This window comes from Cucumis melo, chromosome 3 (assembly GCF_025177605.1).
Source record: "Cucumis melo cultivar AY chromosome 3, USDA_Cmelo_AY_1.0, whole genome shotgun sequence".
Taxonomy (NCBI): Eukaryota; Viridiplantae; Streptophyta; class Magnoliopsida; order Cucurbitales; family Cucurbitaceae; genus Cucumis; species Cucumis melo.
In genome coordinates, this window is record NC_066859.1 from 25,909,364 (window position 1) to 25,924,226 (window position 14,863).

Consider the following 14,863-nt stretch of genomic DNA (forward strand, 5'->3'; position numbering starts at 1 on the left):
AAATTAACAAGAGAATGTCTAGAGAAAACACATAGTTCACCTAAATTAATAAGTAGACATTTGGTTGACTGAGAAAACACAAAGATGAACCAAAAGGTGGATGAGATTTACTCATCCAACTAAACTTTTCCAAATTATTCAAGTTGTCAAACAACACTAAACTAGAAATTTTTCAAATTATTCAATTTGTCAAACAAACACTAAACTAGATTAAACTTAAACTAGAAGGATATAAAGTTTTATTCTTCTGGTTTAAGTTTAAACCTTTACTTTGAAATTCAAGAATTTTAGAAAATTTATATTTCATTTAAATTCAAAATTTAAAATTATCACATGAAGTTAATCATATGCAAAGTTAACGAGAAATCTAACTATTAACTATTTAATTAGCCAACATGAACTAAAATTTCCACCCCAATATGTAAAGTTCAACAAACCACAAAAGCTTTGCGAATGTGAGAAAGTCTTTCTTTTTATTGTTAGTCAAATTCAATAATACATACTGTAGACTTGGTAAGATAGTCTTTTGTACAACAATTTCGAAATGAAAAATAGAACTTGACCTTTTAAGAAAAATGTATTCCAATTATCACTAAACTATCAATACATCACCAACGATATGAATAGAGTGAAAAACTACTACCATAGTTCCATAAGTTTTACTATGCGAGATCATACATGTTGGGTATACACATGATATAGGTAATATAATCCACCATCTAGACTTGGGTGGTCCGAGATCATGACATTGCTCCATTCCTTGTGTCAAAAAAATCTGTTTAGAACAACTTTCCAAATGCTTAAAAATGTAATCAATTGTTTTATATTTCTAAGTACCTGAAAAAGTCATCCGAACAAACTTGGAACCATATATATTGTTTGACATAGGTAATTAATCCAATTTTCTGTCAGAATGTCATCCCACCAGAAAACGTGCATTTCTATTTAAAAAAATGGTATGAACAAACTTTCACTATGAGCTATACATATCTCAAGCTTGAAACGGGACCTTTTCAATTTGTCCTCACAAACAATTGGCCAGTAGAACTGCTTTCCTTCCCTAGTTTTAAGTTCTGCAATTCATTTAAGATGGCCTCCAAGCTCAAACATCTGTAAACACAAAACCTATCTACTATTATTGAAGCCAAAAGTTACTTCTTTCTGCACTATCCAACAAGCATCCATGGGTCATCAGATAACATTGATCAGTAGATACTTTTTAACAGATAACATATATCAGTAAAGAGAGTTTGGAAGAAATGTCATTTTAGGGAACGGAACATAGATAGCACCTCAAAGTGAAAAAAAAATAGGGGATTTAAAAACAAACAAACAAACCCAGAAATAATAGATATAACACTTTGGTTCACTCTTAGTGAAAACTACAGCAAAACTACATATATTCCAGTACAGACATCTCTTGGCGAGATTTGATATATGTTGAAATTTGGGTGAGAGAACACTGCAAAAGAATAGGGATAGGGTAATGATTGTGAAAGCCATAGAGGAAATGGTGACCGAGATGAGTTGCAAGATGGGTAAGCAAGAAAAGTGTCCAACCAACATTGGCTGCGAGATAAGTTGAGACTGAAACAGAGTACAAGCTATAGGTAGTCAAGATGATAATAAGAATGATTTATAAATGGTAAAGGTGGACTGAAAGATGAAGCAGGTGGAAGGAAGGTGACTCGTTCATGTCATGACCGAGATTGGCTGTAAGATGGATTGCAAAATATTTGCTTCAAAACTATGAGCCCATTCGGATTGATTCAAAAAAAAAGTGTGCTTCAAAAAACTCACTGTTATTTAAACTTTTTCTATAAGAATGGTTTAAAATATACTTTAAAAGCTATTGAAGCATTTTTCAAAAAATAGAATGTTTGACAGCCACTTTAACTCTAATTTTCTACAAAATGACTTATTTTTTAAATTAAACACTAGAGGATGTATTTCAAACACACTATCTATCTTTTAGTAAATAAAGTTGAGGATGTTATCCGCACAGCAGAGATATAATGGTCTACTACTTCTTCCAGTAATCATATAGACTAAAGCCTATACTGAACATCTATATATTAAGAACACAAGAGCAGTATACTTGACAGTTTGAAATCATTTAACAAAAGAATACAGTACACATGCTCATATTTGGGCCCGCGACGCAGAAACATGGGCAAGCGATGAAAACTCTAAATATGCAGAGATAAAATCTCAAAGAAAATTGTAACAATATCATGATCTACCCTTTTATACTATGTATTGCATGAAGCACTATACATAAACATCTACATTATATATATAATATCAAACCCATAATAGGCGACCATTCTTCCAGCATCTGAAAAATAAACCAATTTTGAGACTCTTCGTAAGTAGCATTGAATTTTGTACTTTCTTCCCTTTCCATGTAATTAAGTTTAAGTTATGAGGTGACCAGGTTTCTGATATGAGATTTCACATGAGAGAAAAGTATAATAACGAGAGAAAACGAATATAATGCTTATCTTTTTACATTTGTCAACTCCCATTTGAAGGTTAAACCCTAGCTACAAGTTCCAGGTAAGTGTAGCTAACGAATAGCAAGTGTAACAAAAAGAACTCACCAGCCAGAAGCCGAAGTTTGGGAATTCAGACTATCATAAAACTTCGATAGTCTGCGCGTCGGAGGTTTTGACTTGGCAGGTTTCTTACGTAGACCAAAAATTTCCTGCACCAGAGGGACGTGAACGAGAACAAGCTTCCACGCCAAAAACCAACCTACGGAACCATACCAATTAACAATGCAACACATGATTGGATAAATACTACGCAAATAGAAATCGGAATTTAAATTTCAAAAGCTAAGCAGAAATAGACATCAAAATACATAAATTACACAAAATGATCAAAGGGAAGAAGAACGTAATACCGAGAGAAATCAAGGAGAAAGTGAACAGAATTGCGAGGATCGGACGTAGTATGTATAGGTCGAGATAATCCCAATGAGAAAGAGAATACTCGAAAGATGGAAACGAGGAAGACGACGACTCCATTGGAAGAGCTCGGTTCCACAGGAAGTCAGCCACGCAATCAATCCCCGTCGGGGGCTCTACCAGTTCCTTTTCTTGGCTCAATACTAGGTTTGGTTGGTTCAAACCCGGTTGAAACTAGAACCAAATTAATTCGGTTTTACAAAAGAATAACTAAACCAAATTGTTTGAGTTTGGGGCAAGTTCGGCCCACAATCCCAAATGCCATTTGATTGCTTTTAAGATTTAATTATGTTTACTTTATAATTATGAATTTTTCATAGTTTATGTTGTTAATTTTTGAGTGATGCAACAGTAATGTATTTTCTAATGACAAATTCATAATTCTTATGTTGTGATAGTCACAATAACAGTATCCGTTACAATAACGATATCGACATAATTTTCGAGTACGGTTAGATTTAAGCATCCTCCTTTGTTAATTATTTTGTATTTATTGCAAAATTTTGGAGTAAGTCCTACATAAGCACAACAACATGACACAAGTAAACAATACTAAATGTACTCAAATAGGATACACTTTTAAATTACCATTAAATATTATGTTTTTCATAAGGTAACGTAGTCTTAACTTAGTTGTGAAATATCATATTTTAACAACTAATAGATCTATATTTCAAATTTGTTACAAAAAATCGAACCAATGAATGACTAATAAATCAATTAGTTTTATTTCATTATATTTGGTTCTTTATAGTAGATGAGAGATAAAAGGGGATGAAGTCATGCATTGTCGAGAGGAGACGACAATGAACAAACAATAACAAACGATTGAAAGGAAAAAGATAGTTATAGAGTTTTTGTTAATATGAATATATCTTTGATTTAGTTTGATTTTAAACAGCATTCTAATAAAATAATTATTGAACAATAAATTTTGATCAATTAAATCGCGTCACTTCATCGTATTAAAATTGTGATAATTATATTTTGATTAAATTTGAGTAGTAAAATTTTCTCATTTCAAACACAATTCATACCCCCTATATAAGAATTGGGCCAAATCCAAAGTCCAACAAGTGCATGGGCCCAAGCCCAACAGACAAAATGGATCCAAGTCTAAGCCCACGAAGCAAGTTGGCCCAAACCCAAGCCAAGCCCAACAGACAAAATGAGTCTAAGTCCAAGCCCAAAGAGCAAATGGGTTCAAATCCACTTAAAGCCCACTAAAATTATTTGTCATTCATTTCAATTTTTTTGAATTGAAATAAGAATTGAAGCTCTGAAGAATTGAAGACTAAAGTTTATAAAAGCTATTAGGTCGTGCAAGTTCTTATCAATATTGAGGTTGTCAACTTTGAAGAACAAACTTTCCTTGAATTTCAGAAGATTGAATGCTCAAATAGACTTACAACCACAACTTCCTAAAGATCGAAGATAAAAAAGTTTTAAGTATTAATTTGTATTTGAAATGAAATATCAAATGAGTAAATATTAGAGAATGTATCCACAATGCCGTATAAATCAATATACAAAGTTCAATTCCACAAATTACATTTATCAGAATTTTCATTTTCATGTGAACAATGATACCAAACTAAATACGTTGAGTTTTCTTAAATTTTAAATTGACATGTCCATTTTTAAATAAAACAAAACGTACGGTTCAATTCAACTTGGTTTAGTCAATTTGTATTTATTTGATTTATTTGCAACACACTTGTGTAATTTTAAATTGAGCTAAGAACAATACTCGTCGCATTATTTGGGGTTTTACTATTAGTTTTAAGAAAATTATTGCAAACAACACAAATTAGAAAATGAACTAAAAATATAGAGTAAGAATAAAATATTTATAAAAACAACAAATGTTGGCCGGTCAACTAGTAAACTTTTTTAAGATACTAATTACTAAGTCTATCTTTAAGTGCCTATCATCGATAGAAACTATACAGATGATCACTATTATCTGTCATTTATAGAAGATACAAACGATAACAATGGATAGCACATTTCTCAAATTAAAAAGATATAAATGTTTAAAAGACATTAATTGCTATCACTCATAGCTTTTAATACAATAAAATTGGAAAGAAACACTCATAATGGTGGCAAATAAAAAATTATAACCAAAAGTAGCTATCGATGATATTTATTAATTTACAGATAATAATGATCGTAGTTATTAGTGGTTGTCACTTATAGCTGATATATTTTCGAAGTGAAAAAATCATTTCTCAAATTGAAAGCCATAGCCAAAAATAACTATTTTAGTATCTAGTCTCATCGGTACTTCTTAAGTTGAGAAACTTGTAAAGAAACATCTAAAATAATAGTTTTACCTCGATGCTTTAGTCTTTTACTCATTTTTTTTGGTACATATGCAATTATTTTATCATTTTACCGTATACTCGATTACTTTTGGGATAGTTGCAAATCTAGCAATTATATTTAAAATAATTAAGTACATAGCAACATTTTAAAAAAATTGCAAATATAGCAAAATCGATCAAAATCTATCAATGATAAGAGTCTATCACTGATAGACCATGTAGCAAATATTGGTCTATCAATGATACACCATAAGAGTCTATCAACGATAGAAGTCTATCACCGATAGATTTTGCTATATTTGCAATTTTTTAAAAATATTGTTGCATACTTAATAATTATTCTAAAAATTGCTACCCATTATAATTACCCATTACTTTTTACGAGTGACCCTTATTTTCTTGGGCTCAAAAGCTTGGGCTCGAATATTGAAAGTTCAACATTGGGCCGGAGCCCAACTCTGAAGTTCAAGCAAGTCTTTTAAGTTCTAGATTTCGAAACGCCGCGTTCCATGTTCTCCTTCCCCATTCCGCACGTCCTCTGATTTCGGCGGCGTTTCTCGTGCTCGTGCTCCCATGAAACTACAAGGCTCTACTGGAACTGTGCTGAAAATTCTCGTATTGTTCACAAATTTCTGGTAATTTTCATCTCCTTTCTAAATATGTGAGTTTCGTTAGCGATCATGCAGTTCTTTTGCTACGGGGAGCGGGAAGCTGGTGGAATGTGGGTTGTAGATTTTTCAATGGCTTGTTGGATTTTGATTGCTGAAAGTATGGAGTAGCTTTTACGATAGAACTATGAGTATGATATTAAGCTGAATTTAGCTGAGCAGAAGGATAGGTAAACCAACTGCGAAATGGTTAAGGATAAGAAATGGAGGCATTAAGGTTACATCGTGCCTTTGCGTTTAAAGTTGCAAATTGATCGTAGTCGATTTAACTGATTTGAGGATAAAACTTCAAATATGTTATTCTTGATCAATTTTTGGTTTCTTTTGGCCTTTATTTTGAATGTCTGTCACCTTACATTTCTTACTACTTTAGTAACTTAGCTCTAGGTTGAGATTCCTGAATTATTTGCTCGTGACTCTGGGAATTTAGTTTTCGTTGATCAATTCTACGTACTGCGTTTGTGCTGGTAGTTGGTCGGAGTATGCATGACGCCGTTCTCGTGATACTCTGGTCTTCGAGTATAGCTTTTATCCAATAAGCTCTTCTCTTCAATCAACATAATAGAATTAGATTTAGAATCTAGTCCCTATACTTAGCTATTTTTGATGTTTTGATAATCATTTTAATTTGTTTCATTATAGTGCTTTTAGAAACAAATCAGTTTAATAATTTGCATTGATTAGCCAGTAATATAGATGAATACATAGATAAAAGTTAATATGACACAGGCTGGAAATGGATTAGTTTGTGTGTACGTAGGCAACTGTAAGTATTTTCAAGGTATCGCACCAACCTTCACATGAGCATGTCAATTTTTTTTCGTAGTTGACTGAATGGTCAACAATGGGAACTAAAATGTTTTGCTTGTATGAGCATAGTGACGGATTAAATTGAATGAACCATTTTTTATAAATTGTTATTATTATTTTTTTATACGTATCAGAAGACGATAACACAGTTATGATTTAATTAATTGAAAATATGAAGAAAGAGTCCGGATGCAAGTAAATTACGACAATATAATGGTTCGAGATCTTTATAGAATTTCAGTAACCAATTCTTGAAGTATAATTTTTTCTATTTGCCTTAAACAAGGAAAATTTCCTCAAATTATAATGTCATATTATGAGTGATCTAGAAAATCATATTTGAAGATATGGAATTGCATGGAGACTTTTTTGTTTGTGGATCTCATGTAAAACAGATAAGACCTCACAGTGTTTATAAGTACATGTTACTCCTTTCATTATGACATCATACCGCATCATACCACTACAGCCATGAATTAAAATTTTCAACTAGAAGGGCAATTATGAAACTGACGTAAAAACTAGAAGAAGAAAAAACTTTGTAAAAGTGAGGGGCTAAATTGGAAAATAACAATAGTTAAGGGGCTAGTGTAGTAGTTTCACCAAAATTTTGTATGTAAATGTCCAGTCTTAATGGAACGATAAACAGCCTCCTAATAATTTTTCGAGTAAATAACACTTCAATTTTTTTTTAGTTTTTTTTGGACAATATAAAGAGGAAAATCGATTTTTTAAATTTGAAGTTAATAGTTATAATCGAACTATGTTCCTTTTAGAGGTTAAATAGTTACCTAAAATGCTTTTTTCTTTATTGCCCCTGCACCAGACCTCTATTGTATGTGCTTATAACTTAATTTTTGCAGAAAGAGAGGTTAAGACATGGAATAGGGATATGCTTATGCTTGCTCATATAAATGTAGTGTGATCGGACAGCATGATCAAACGCATCATATGCTTACTATTGCTCCTCTGTGTTGTCATCAGCTGGGGTTACATTTTTGGCTTTTTGAGTGATTAAATTGCAGCAAAGCAATTAATTGTTTTGATAAGATGTGTATTGAAGCAATTATATCACTTCTGGACTTTTAATCATGATAAAGATATCACGTGGTTGTGTATTGTTTTTGTACGTTGATTGAATACAATACATTTTGTTTTCTATCCTGTGCTATGTAACGACGAAGGTAAATTGAAAAGTATTAATGGACTGGATCATCTCGCATTTATAAGCCTTCTCTACAGGTCTTTAAATAGACTGATTATGCAGTGATAACCGGAGCTAACTTCCTAACCGACCAATGGTTAGTTGCTGTTTAAATAATAATAGAGGATCAGGAAAAGTAAAGTCCTTTACACTGTGCATGTAAAATGAAGGATTCAACTGTGTATGTAAATTGAATAAACAGTAAGAACCAGACAAGTAGAATATTCTTGTTATTTAAATTAACCCATTTTACAAGGACTATATATTAATCCGGTTGCCACCAAAAGCTTAGTTCAATTGACATACCAAGAACCAAGAGGTTCTAGGTTGAAATCCTCTGCTTCAATTTTGTACTTGAAAAATATATATATCAACCCTGTTCATGCCTCTATGTTGAAAGAGTTGTAGTCAAGGGAAACGTTTTCTTAAATCATTCCATAAGGTTGTCATGTATTGGTATATTAATATTGATTTATTCGTTTATTATAGCTATTGTTTATTAAGACAACCCACTGGCCGTAGCTTATTGAGATTCCATTTGTTTTTAGACAGGTATTTCTGCCATAAGACATAGAGGCGGTTAGATGAAATTCTACAACCTTGCAAGTTTGCTACTTGGAGATTTGGCACAATACAGCTTAGCCAAATATAATGGTATTATTGCTGGTGGTATAAAGTTGAGGCCGAGTTTGGTTACTGAACTAGCAATTACATAGTCAAGGAATGGTGTGGAGACATTTTTTCTCCGGTTGAAATGCGAGGATTTAACAACATCCAATTTTCTGGAGATTCAAATGCACATCTGCTCGGATTCACGTTGCTCAACATGGTAACAAGATGATCACCTGGGCTTTTCATTTGCTTGGACTTGAAATTCTCCATTCTCCGTTCCCACATTTTTATATTGTGTTTGAGTGCTTTTCCTATTTTCATGAAAGGAACTCGATTAATTTATTCCCCACGATGGAATTTGGGGGAGAAAAGAAAAGGAATATCTATTTCAGACTTTCAGTGGCCTATTATAATTCATTTGGTGGTCTGCATCTTCTTTACAGCTTATATCTCATAATTATGAAGTTACAGTGAAAACGATCAAGTGTTTCCAAACTAGTCATGTTTATAAGCATAGGGATGTTTCATCTGGGGTTACATGCTCTGAAAACCGACACTAAAATTCTTAATTATTATTGTCTGAGGAGGAATATCTTTCTCTTCTTTTCTAGTTCTTGGGGAAGTAAAATAAAATCATTATTTCTGATGATTATTGAAAAGCAAAGTGTGCTTTGCTTAAAGGGCTTTACGGAGCTGTTTGCGATCAGGCGTTTGCCAGAACTTGTTTGTGAATGACTGGCCTCTATTACAATACAATACAATACAGTACAGCGAAGCCTGGTTAGTTTATTTCCTTCCTTTCCCACCCTCTATTTATTTATATGTCTGTTGCATTGCATTTTGCTTACTCTTTTTGGAACCCTTTAATTTAGGCTATGCATGAAATTCTTGCAAGAGACAAAAAGCATGAGAGACAGTTGCAACCTACAAAGTGAGCAATTCACAGCTTTCCTTTTTTCCAATTCTAATGTTATGTGTTTATATTTGTATTTCATTCAAAACCCATTTAGAAAAATCAGCGAAAGAATAAACCAAAATTAGTAGAGAGAGAGAGAGAAAGGAGATGTCAGGAAGAAGGGATGTGAAAGGGGAACTTTCATCATCAGTCTCCATAGCTTTCAAAGAGAACCGAATCAGACAAAAGCTTGGGGTTAAGAAAAGGATGTTGCTTTTGGGGGAAAAATATAATATAATATTTATAAAAAAAAATGAAAAAAAAGAAACCAGGAATCTCACTGTATACATTGCTTTTTACAGAACTCTAAGCCCCCACTTTTCATCATTCTTTCACCGCTAGAATGATTAGTCATATTTACTATCCCAACTAAAAGTCTTAAAAGACACCCTCTCTGCCTGAACTGAACTGGAGAGAGAGGGACATCACTTCTACTAGAAAACCTAACGCCCAAAAAGAAGATAGGAAATTTTTGGATGTTTCCCCCTCTTCCTCTTCTATTGGAATATTGACCCATCTTCTTTCTCTCTCTTTGAAAACTACAAAGAAGCTTCTTCCTTTCTATTCCATTCCTTTTGTTCACTCAACTTTCGTTTTCTTCTTTTCTGTACAAATTTGAGTATATATATTTATAATATATGTAATGTATTTTCATGGGTCAGTCTTATTGGACTTAGGTGTTACATTACATGTTGAGATGAATCAACTCATTTGACTTTCTTTTCCGTTTTTTGTAATCTTTTTGACTTGTCAGCTAGTCAAAACTTTCAATTCAAATAAACAACCAAAGATATTGTTTATACTATTGTAGCAAATTTGTTTTACTGTTTACCAATTCATTTTATATTCTCATCACTTGACCTTAAGGCTTGATTAGATATTTCGGCAATAAAAAAGAATAAGAATAGATTTGATAATACTTTTTAGTATTAAATGATATATGGGTTTCTCATCTATTTTTTCTCTTGTCCCTTTATTTACCTGTTGATTTGTTTTTACTTTTTAGAGGATTAAAGAAAAATCTGGAAACGAGAAGCAGGGAAGGGTTAAAAGGTACAACAACTCCATCAATTGATTCTTCTACTTGTTTCTTTTTTTCCTTTTTCTTTTTCTTTTTCTTTTTTTTTTTTAAGATTTTTTTTTTCTTTTGGCCTTTGAACCATAACAACTACAATATTTTCCCATCTCTGTCTACCTGTGGCTACAAAAGTCCAAAAGCTTCTTCCTGCCTTCAACGATTTCATCAATGAAATCATCAAGTTGGCAAACAATATTCTCAGCTCCAGATCTCAGTACCCCAAAACAAGCTCTCAAATTTTCAACCCTTTCTCTAATTCCAATCTCTGTTTCCCATTCCACCACTCCCTGTGACCCCATCCCCACCCTTCTCTCCAATTCCGCCCTCAATTCCTCCATCGCCATCTTCGACCTTCTAAACTCGTACAGCAAAATCCCAGGCCTTCCGTTCATCTGGTTGATCTCTCCGGCGACTCTCTCCTGCAATCTCGCCGTCGAAATCATAAAAGCTGAACCGAAGAACAGACACCCTTCATACCCTCCTCTTACAAAATTCGATTCCGGCCAACAGTAAACCAGCCCGTAGAGCAAGATCATTAGGAGGAGTGAGCTCACATTTCTCATTGCGTACAAAACTCCCCTGAATCCATTGAATCCGTTCAGCTTTGATTCGATCGATACTTTCTCATCGAACCTCAGAGATAAAGGTTGAATTCTTGCTTCCATCAGTGCTCGATTCTCCTCCTCCAATCCCACCGCTTCCCTTCGACACCCTGATATTGCCCTAATCACCTGTATTTGAAGAGTTGGAATACTTTTAGATGATGAACTCAATGCTTCCAAACAAAACAGAACTGAACAGAACAAAACAAAAACAATAAAAACAAAATACACGAGCAAAATTTAGATTGAGATTATTTGAGATGGACCTGGCGAGAAAGTTGTGGACTCAGATGGCGATGAGTTTCAAGAGAGGAAGTGATATTGAAGCCAGAAGAATAGAAATTTTCGATTCCAGAAATGCCTGATTTAAGGACATGACAGGCGTCCCAAAGCTTAGAGCTTTCATCCATGTACTCATCCAACCACTTCTCCCCCACCGGCAAATGAAGCTTTTGGACAAGAAGTGTCAATTGGGAATGAAATGATCGGAGAAGTGAAAGAACCCTTTGAAGGAATTGGATTGACATGAAATTGTTTGAAAGGTAAACCCGTTCAAGATCATCGATCCCTCGAGTCAGAAAAGTATAGAAGCCATTGACAGAGTTGGTGGAGGAGGGATCCATTGTGACCTTGTGGGAACTAAAAGGAAAAGGCAGAGAGAGAGAGAGAGAAAAAGAGAGAGAATTTTTTTTTTTTGGGGGGGGGGGGGGGGTAGAAGTAGAAGAGGGAGAGAAAAGGTTATTAAGAAGGCTGATATTTAAATTGAAGAAGTATTGAGAAAATTAAAAGGAAGGGACTGGGAAGAATGGGAATTAGAAACCCAATTCTATATCTTTTTAGAAGCTCAGGTTTCTAAGGTTGAAAAGGATTGTTGGGAGCAATGATGGGTGTTTCCTATAGGGGGGAAAGGATGATTGGTAATATGCCATTTTCATTGTTAAATGGGCAGAAAGAAAGAGAACCCAAAAAATATTCTAAAATTCTCAAATATTAATTAATTTAAAACACTAAGAGAATTTATGCAGAGGAAGAGGAAAATAAATAAATAAATAACCCCCAAAAAGTGAATAGAGAAGAAAAAAAAAATCACCTAAACTAAAGTTTGGGCACATTGGACCACAAATTCCCTATGAACTCCCTTCCAATTTCTTCCTTTTATCCTCTGCCCTTTAAAGTAGCCCTCATTTATTATTTTTTCATACATAAAGTTGAGAAAGATAGAGATAGAGAGAGAGAGAATGAGAAAGAGAATGGTTGTGGCATTTAAGTATTGGGAATTTTCATATATTTAAGAAAGTGAGATTTGAGTTTTTATTGGGTTGGGAAAATGATTTAATCAAAGAGGATTCAAACAAGTTTTGATCAGAGTGCTGTTTGGATTCTTGTTTCCCATTCTTTCTTTTTTTTTTTCCAATCCCTCGAGCAACTGAATTTTGCTTCTTTAACATCCAATCTTCCATTCCATTGAAATTTGTGGGTATGAGATAGGGAGAAGGGGAAGGTTTTTCTTACTTATTTATTTATTATTATTACTATTTTTAATAATCCTAGATTTTCTTAATTTCTTTTATTTTCTTTCATTGATTTTTTCAAAAGAGTGAAGTTGGAATGATGAGGTTCCTTGTATATAATGCATTTTTGCAACTTTCTACTATGCAGAATCATTCTTTTTAGGTCTCAATTTTCTTTCTTTCATTTTTCATCCTTTTTTATTAAAACAAAATTATTTATTTGTATTGATCTTTATTCTTTGAGGGACAAAATGGATATGCTCATCTTCCCAAGTTCTCTAGCCCACCCCCTTCCCTTCAACTAATGTTTTCTTACATTTTTTATTTTATCCCACACTATAAATAAAGCTGCATTAACCTTCAACTTTCAAAATTTGAAATTAAGGATAAATAAAAAATATATATGTGTGTGTATTGATAACCAAGCTCAAATTCCATTTTTTGATTCTATTTAAAGAAATAGAGTATTTTTGTGTAAAAAGAAAATATTTAAAATTCAAACATTTTTTACTATTTATTTTGAATTATATGGTAAATTTTATCCTAATTTGAGAGAGAGAGAGAGAGAGATAGAGAGAGAGAGAGAGAGAGATCCCTTTCAAAAATAAGCCCATAACTTTGGTAGGTCTTAACTGCGACCTATCAACTGCAAATCTACAAATGAAATTTCATGGGTACGATTAGATGGGTCCCAATTATTTGTTCTTTCTTCATCCTTATACAATTCAATTTACTAAATTAAACTGTAGCTATACCAGATTTTATTTTTATTTTTACTGTACTGGATTATTCATTATGATATTAAAAAATCTTTATTTATATTGAAAACTCTTAGTCTTAGGACTGTGGACCTTGTTATCTTAAACTGTATTGGTATTAGCAAAAAAAGAAAGAAAAAAGGAAAGTGTATATAAAATATTTTTAAATTTTAAGAATGAATTAAAATAAAAGGAGTGGCTGAGTCGAGTGCTCGTGGGTTTTTGAAGAATGGGACGTGTGGAGAGTATGTTGGTCTTTTGAGATTTTCATTGGAAAGTGAATTATTATAAATAAAAAGTAGGCAAGGTTGCATTATTTAAGGGTATTGATTTGGGCACCTTACCTTTCTTTTCTCCTTATGCTGCACCTCCTCTCCAACATTTACTTCATAACCCTCCCTTACTGTCCTTTTCAAATTTTATTAATATTTCATCACCATTCTTACCCGTAACACAAGTAATTGTGAACTTTTGAAACAATTATTTTATATTTTGAGCTAATGGGTTCAATTCATGGTAGTTATTTACCTAGGATTTAATATCCTATGGATTTCTTTGACAATGGTTATAAATGTTGTCTCGTGGAATTAGTTAAGGTGTGCGTAAGTTAGATTAGGTACTTTAAAAATTCAAAGAGGAGAGTATAAATTAGGGAATGTCAACCATGGTAACATCCTCACAAAGTGGTAGATGCTATTAAGAAAAACAATTGGATGATAAAGATAAAGCTTTTGTGGAAGATATATGTTGGTTGCTCTCTAGTCCTAAAACAATAAGAAGAAAAGTATAGTCCATAAATAGGAGTGCACTTGAAGTGCCTAAAGTGGATGGTTCGAGGAGTGGTCATGAGGGGACTAATAACATGAACAATGTAGGCAGGTATCGAGTGATGATTTCATACTTTCAGAGAGTGTGTCATTAAGAAATACGTTTTTAATGTTTATTTGGAGAAGATGTCACTGTTTGGCATCTAAAATAGCCAAGAGACTATGAACAAATGTAACTCTGAAGCAAATGTCTCATCGTAGTCAATGTCTAATATGATCATAATGTTTGTGTTATGCTCGTCCATTTTGTTGGGATGTGTGAGTACAAGAGCATTGAACCAGGATACATTGTTGGTTGAGAAAAGAGATACGACTCGAATTTGTATGTTCCATTGGATTATATTGTCGATGCAAAGAATTTTAATAACTTTAGAAAATTGTTCTAGAATCGTTTTGACAAACGCAATGTAAACTTGAGATAAGGTCGAATGATATTTAAGTAAATATATTCAAGTAAAGCAAGAATAGTCCTTAATAAATTAATAAATACATTCAAAGAGAATTACGAGTGTGCATATACATAAAAGAAGATACAT

The 14,863-nt window shown here is 33.0% G+C and overlaps 1 protein-coding gene and 1 long non-coding RNA gene across 9 annotated transcripts; one reads left to right on the forward strand and one right to left on the reverse strand.

Annotated features, from left to right (window-relative positions):
* Positions 1–446: 446 nt before the first annotated feature.
* Positions 447–3,108, reverse strand: LOC103488423 (uncharacterized). Of its 5 annotated transcripts, XR_537441.3 has the most exons (4): positions 2,909–3,094; positions 2,604–2,757; positions 838–1,125; positions 546–759 (listed from the first exon to the last, which is right to left on the reverse strand). XR_537441.3 is itself a non-coding variant. In XM_008447145.3 (3 exons), exons 1-3 carry the CDS (start codon positions 3,030–3,032, stop codon positions 741–743), a joined length of 297 nt encoding a protein of 98 aa, XP_008445367.1. In that variant the 5' UTR covers positions 3,033–3,096; the 3' UTR covers positions 447–740. The 5 variants fall into 5 exon arrangements, 4 of the variants coding, with proteins under 4 accessions (XP_008445367.1, XP_008445365.1, XP_008445368.1 ...); XM_008447145.3 differs by lacking the exon at positions 838–1,125 and having other exon boundaries at positions 447–759; positions 2,909–3,096; XM_008447143.3 differs by lacking the exon at positions 546–759 and having other exon boundaries at positions 798–1,125; positions 2,909–3,086.
* A 2,704-nt stretch (positions 3,109–5,812) lies between these two features.
* Positions 5,813–13,490, forward strand: LOC103488421 (uncharacterized). 4 transcript variants are annotated; one of them, XR_007819454.1, is made up of 5 exons: positions 5,813–5,937; positions 8,533–8,813; positions 9,208–9,376; positions 9,469–9,527; positions 10,558–13,490. It is a non-coding gene; the product is annotated as an uncharacterized LOC103488421 (long non-coding RNA). The 4 variants fall into 4 exon arrangements; XR_007819456.1 differs by having other exon boundaries at positions 9,257–9,376; XR_007819455.1 differs by having other exon boundaries at positions 9,262–9,376.
* The last annotated feature ends 1,373 nt before the right edge of the window (positions 13,491–14,863 follow it).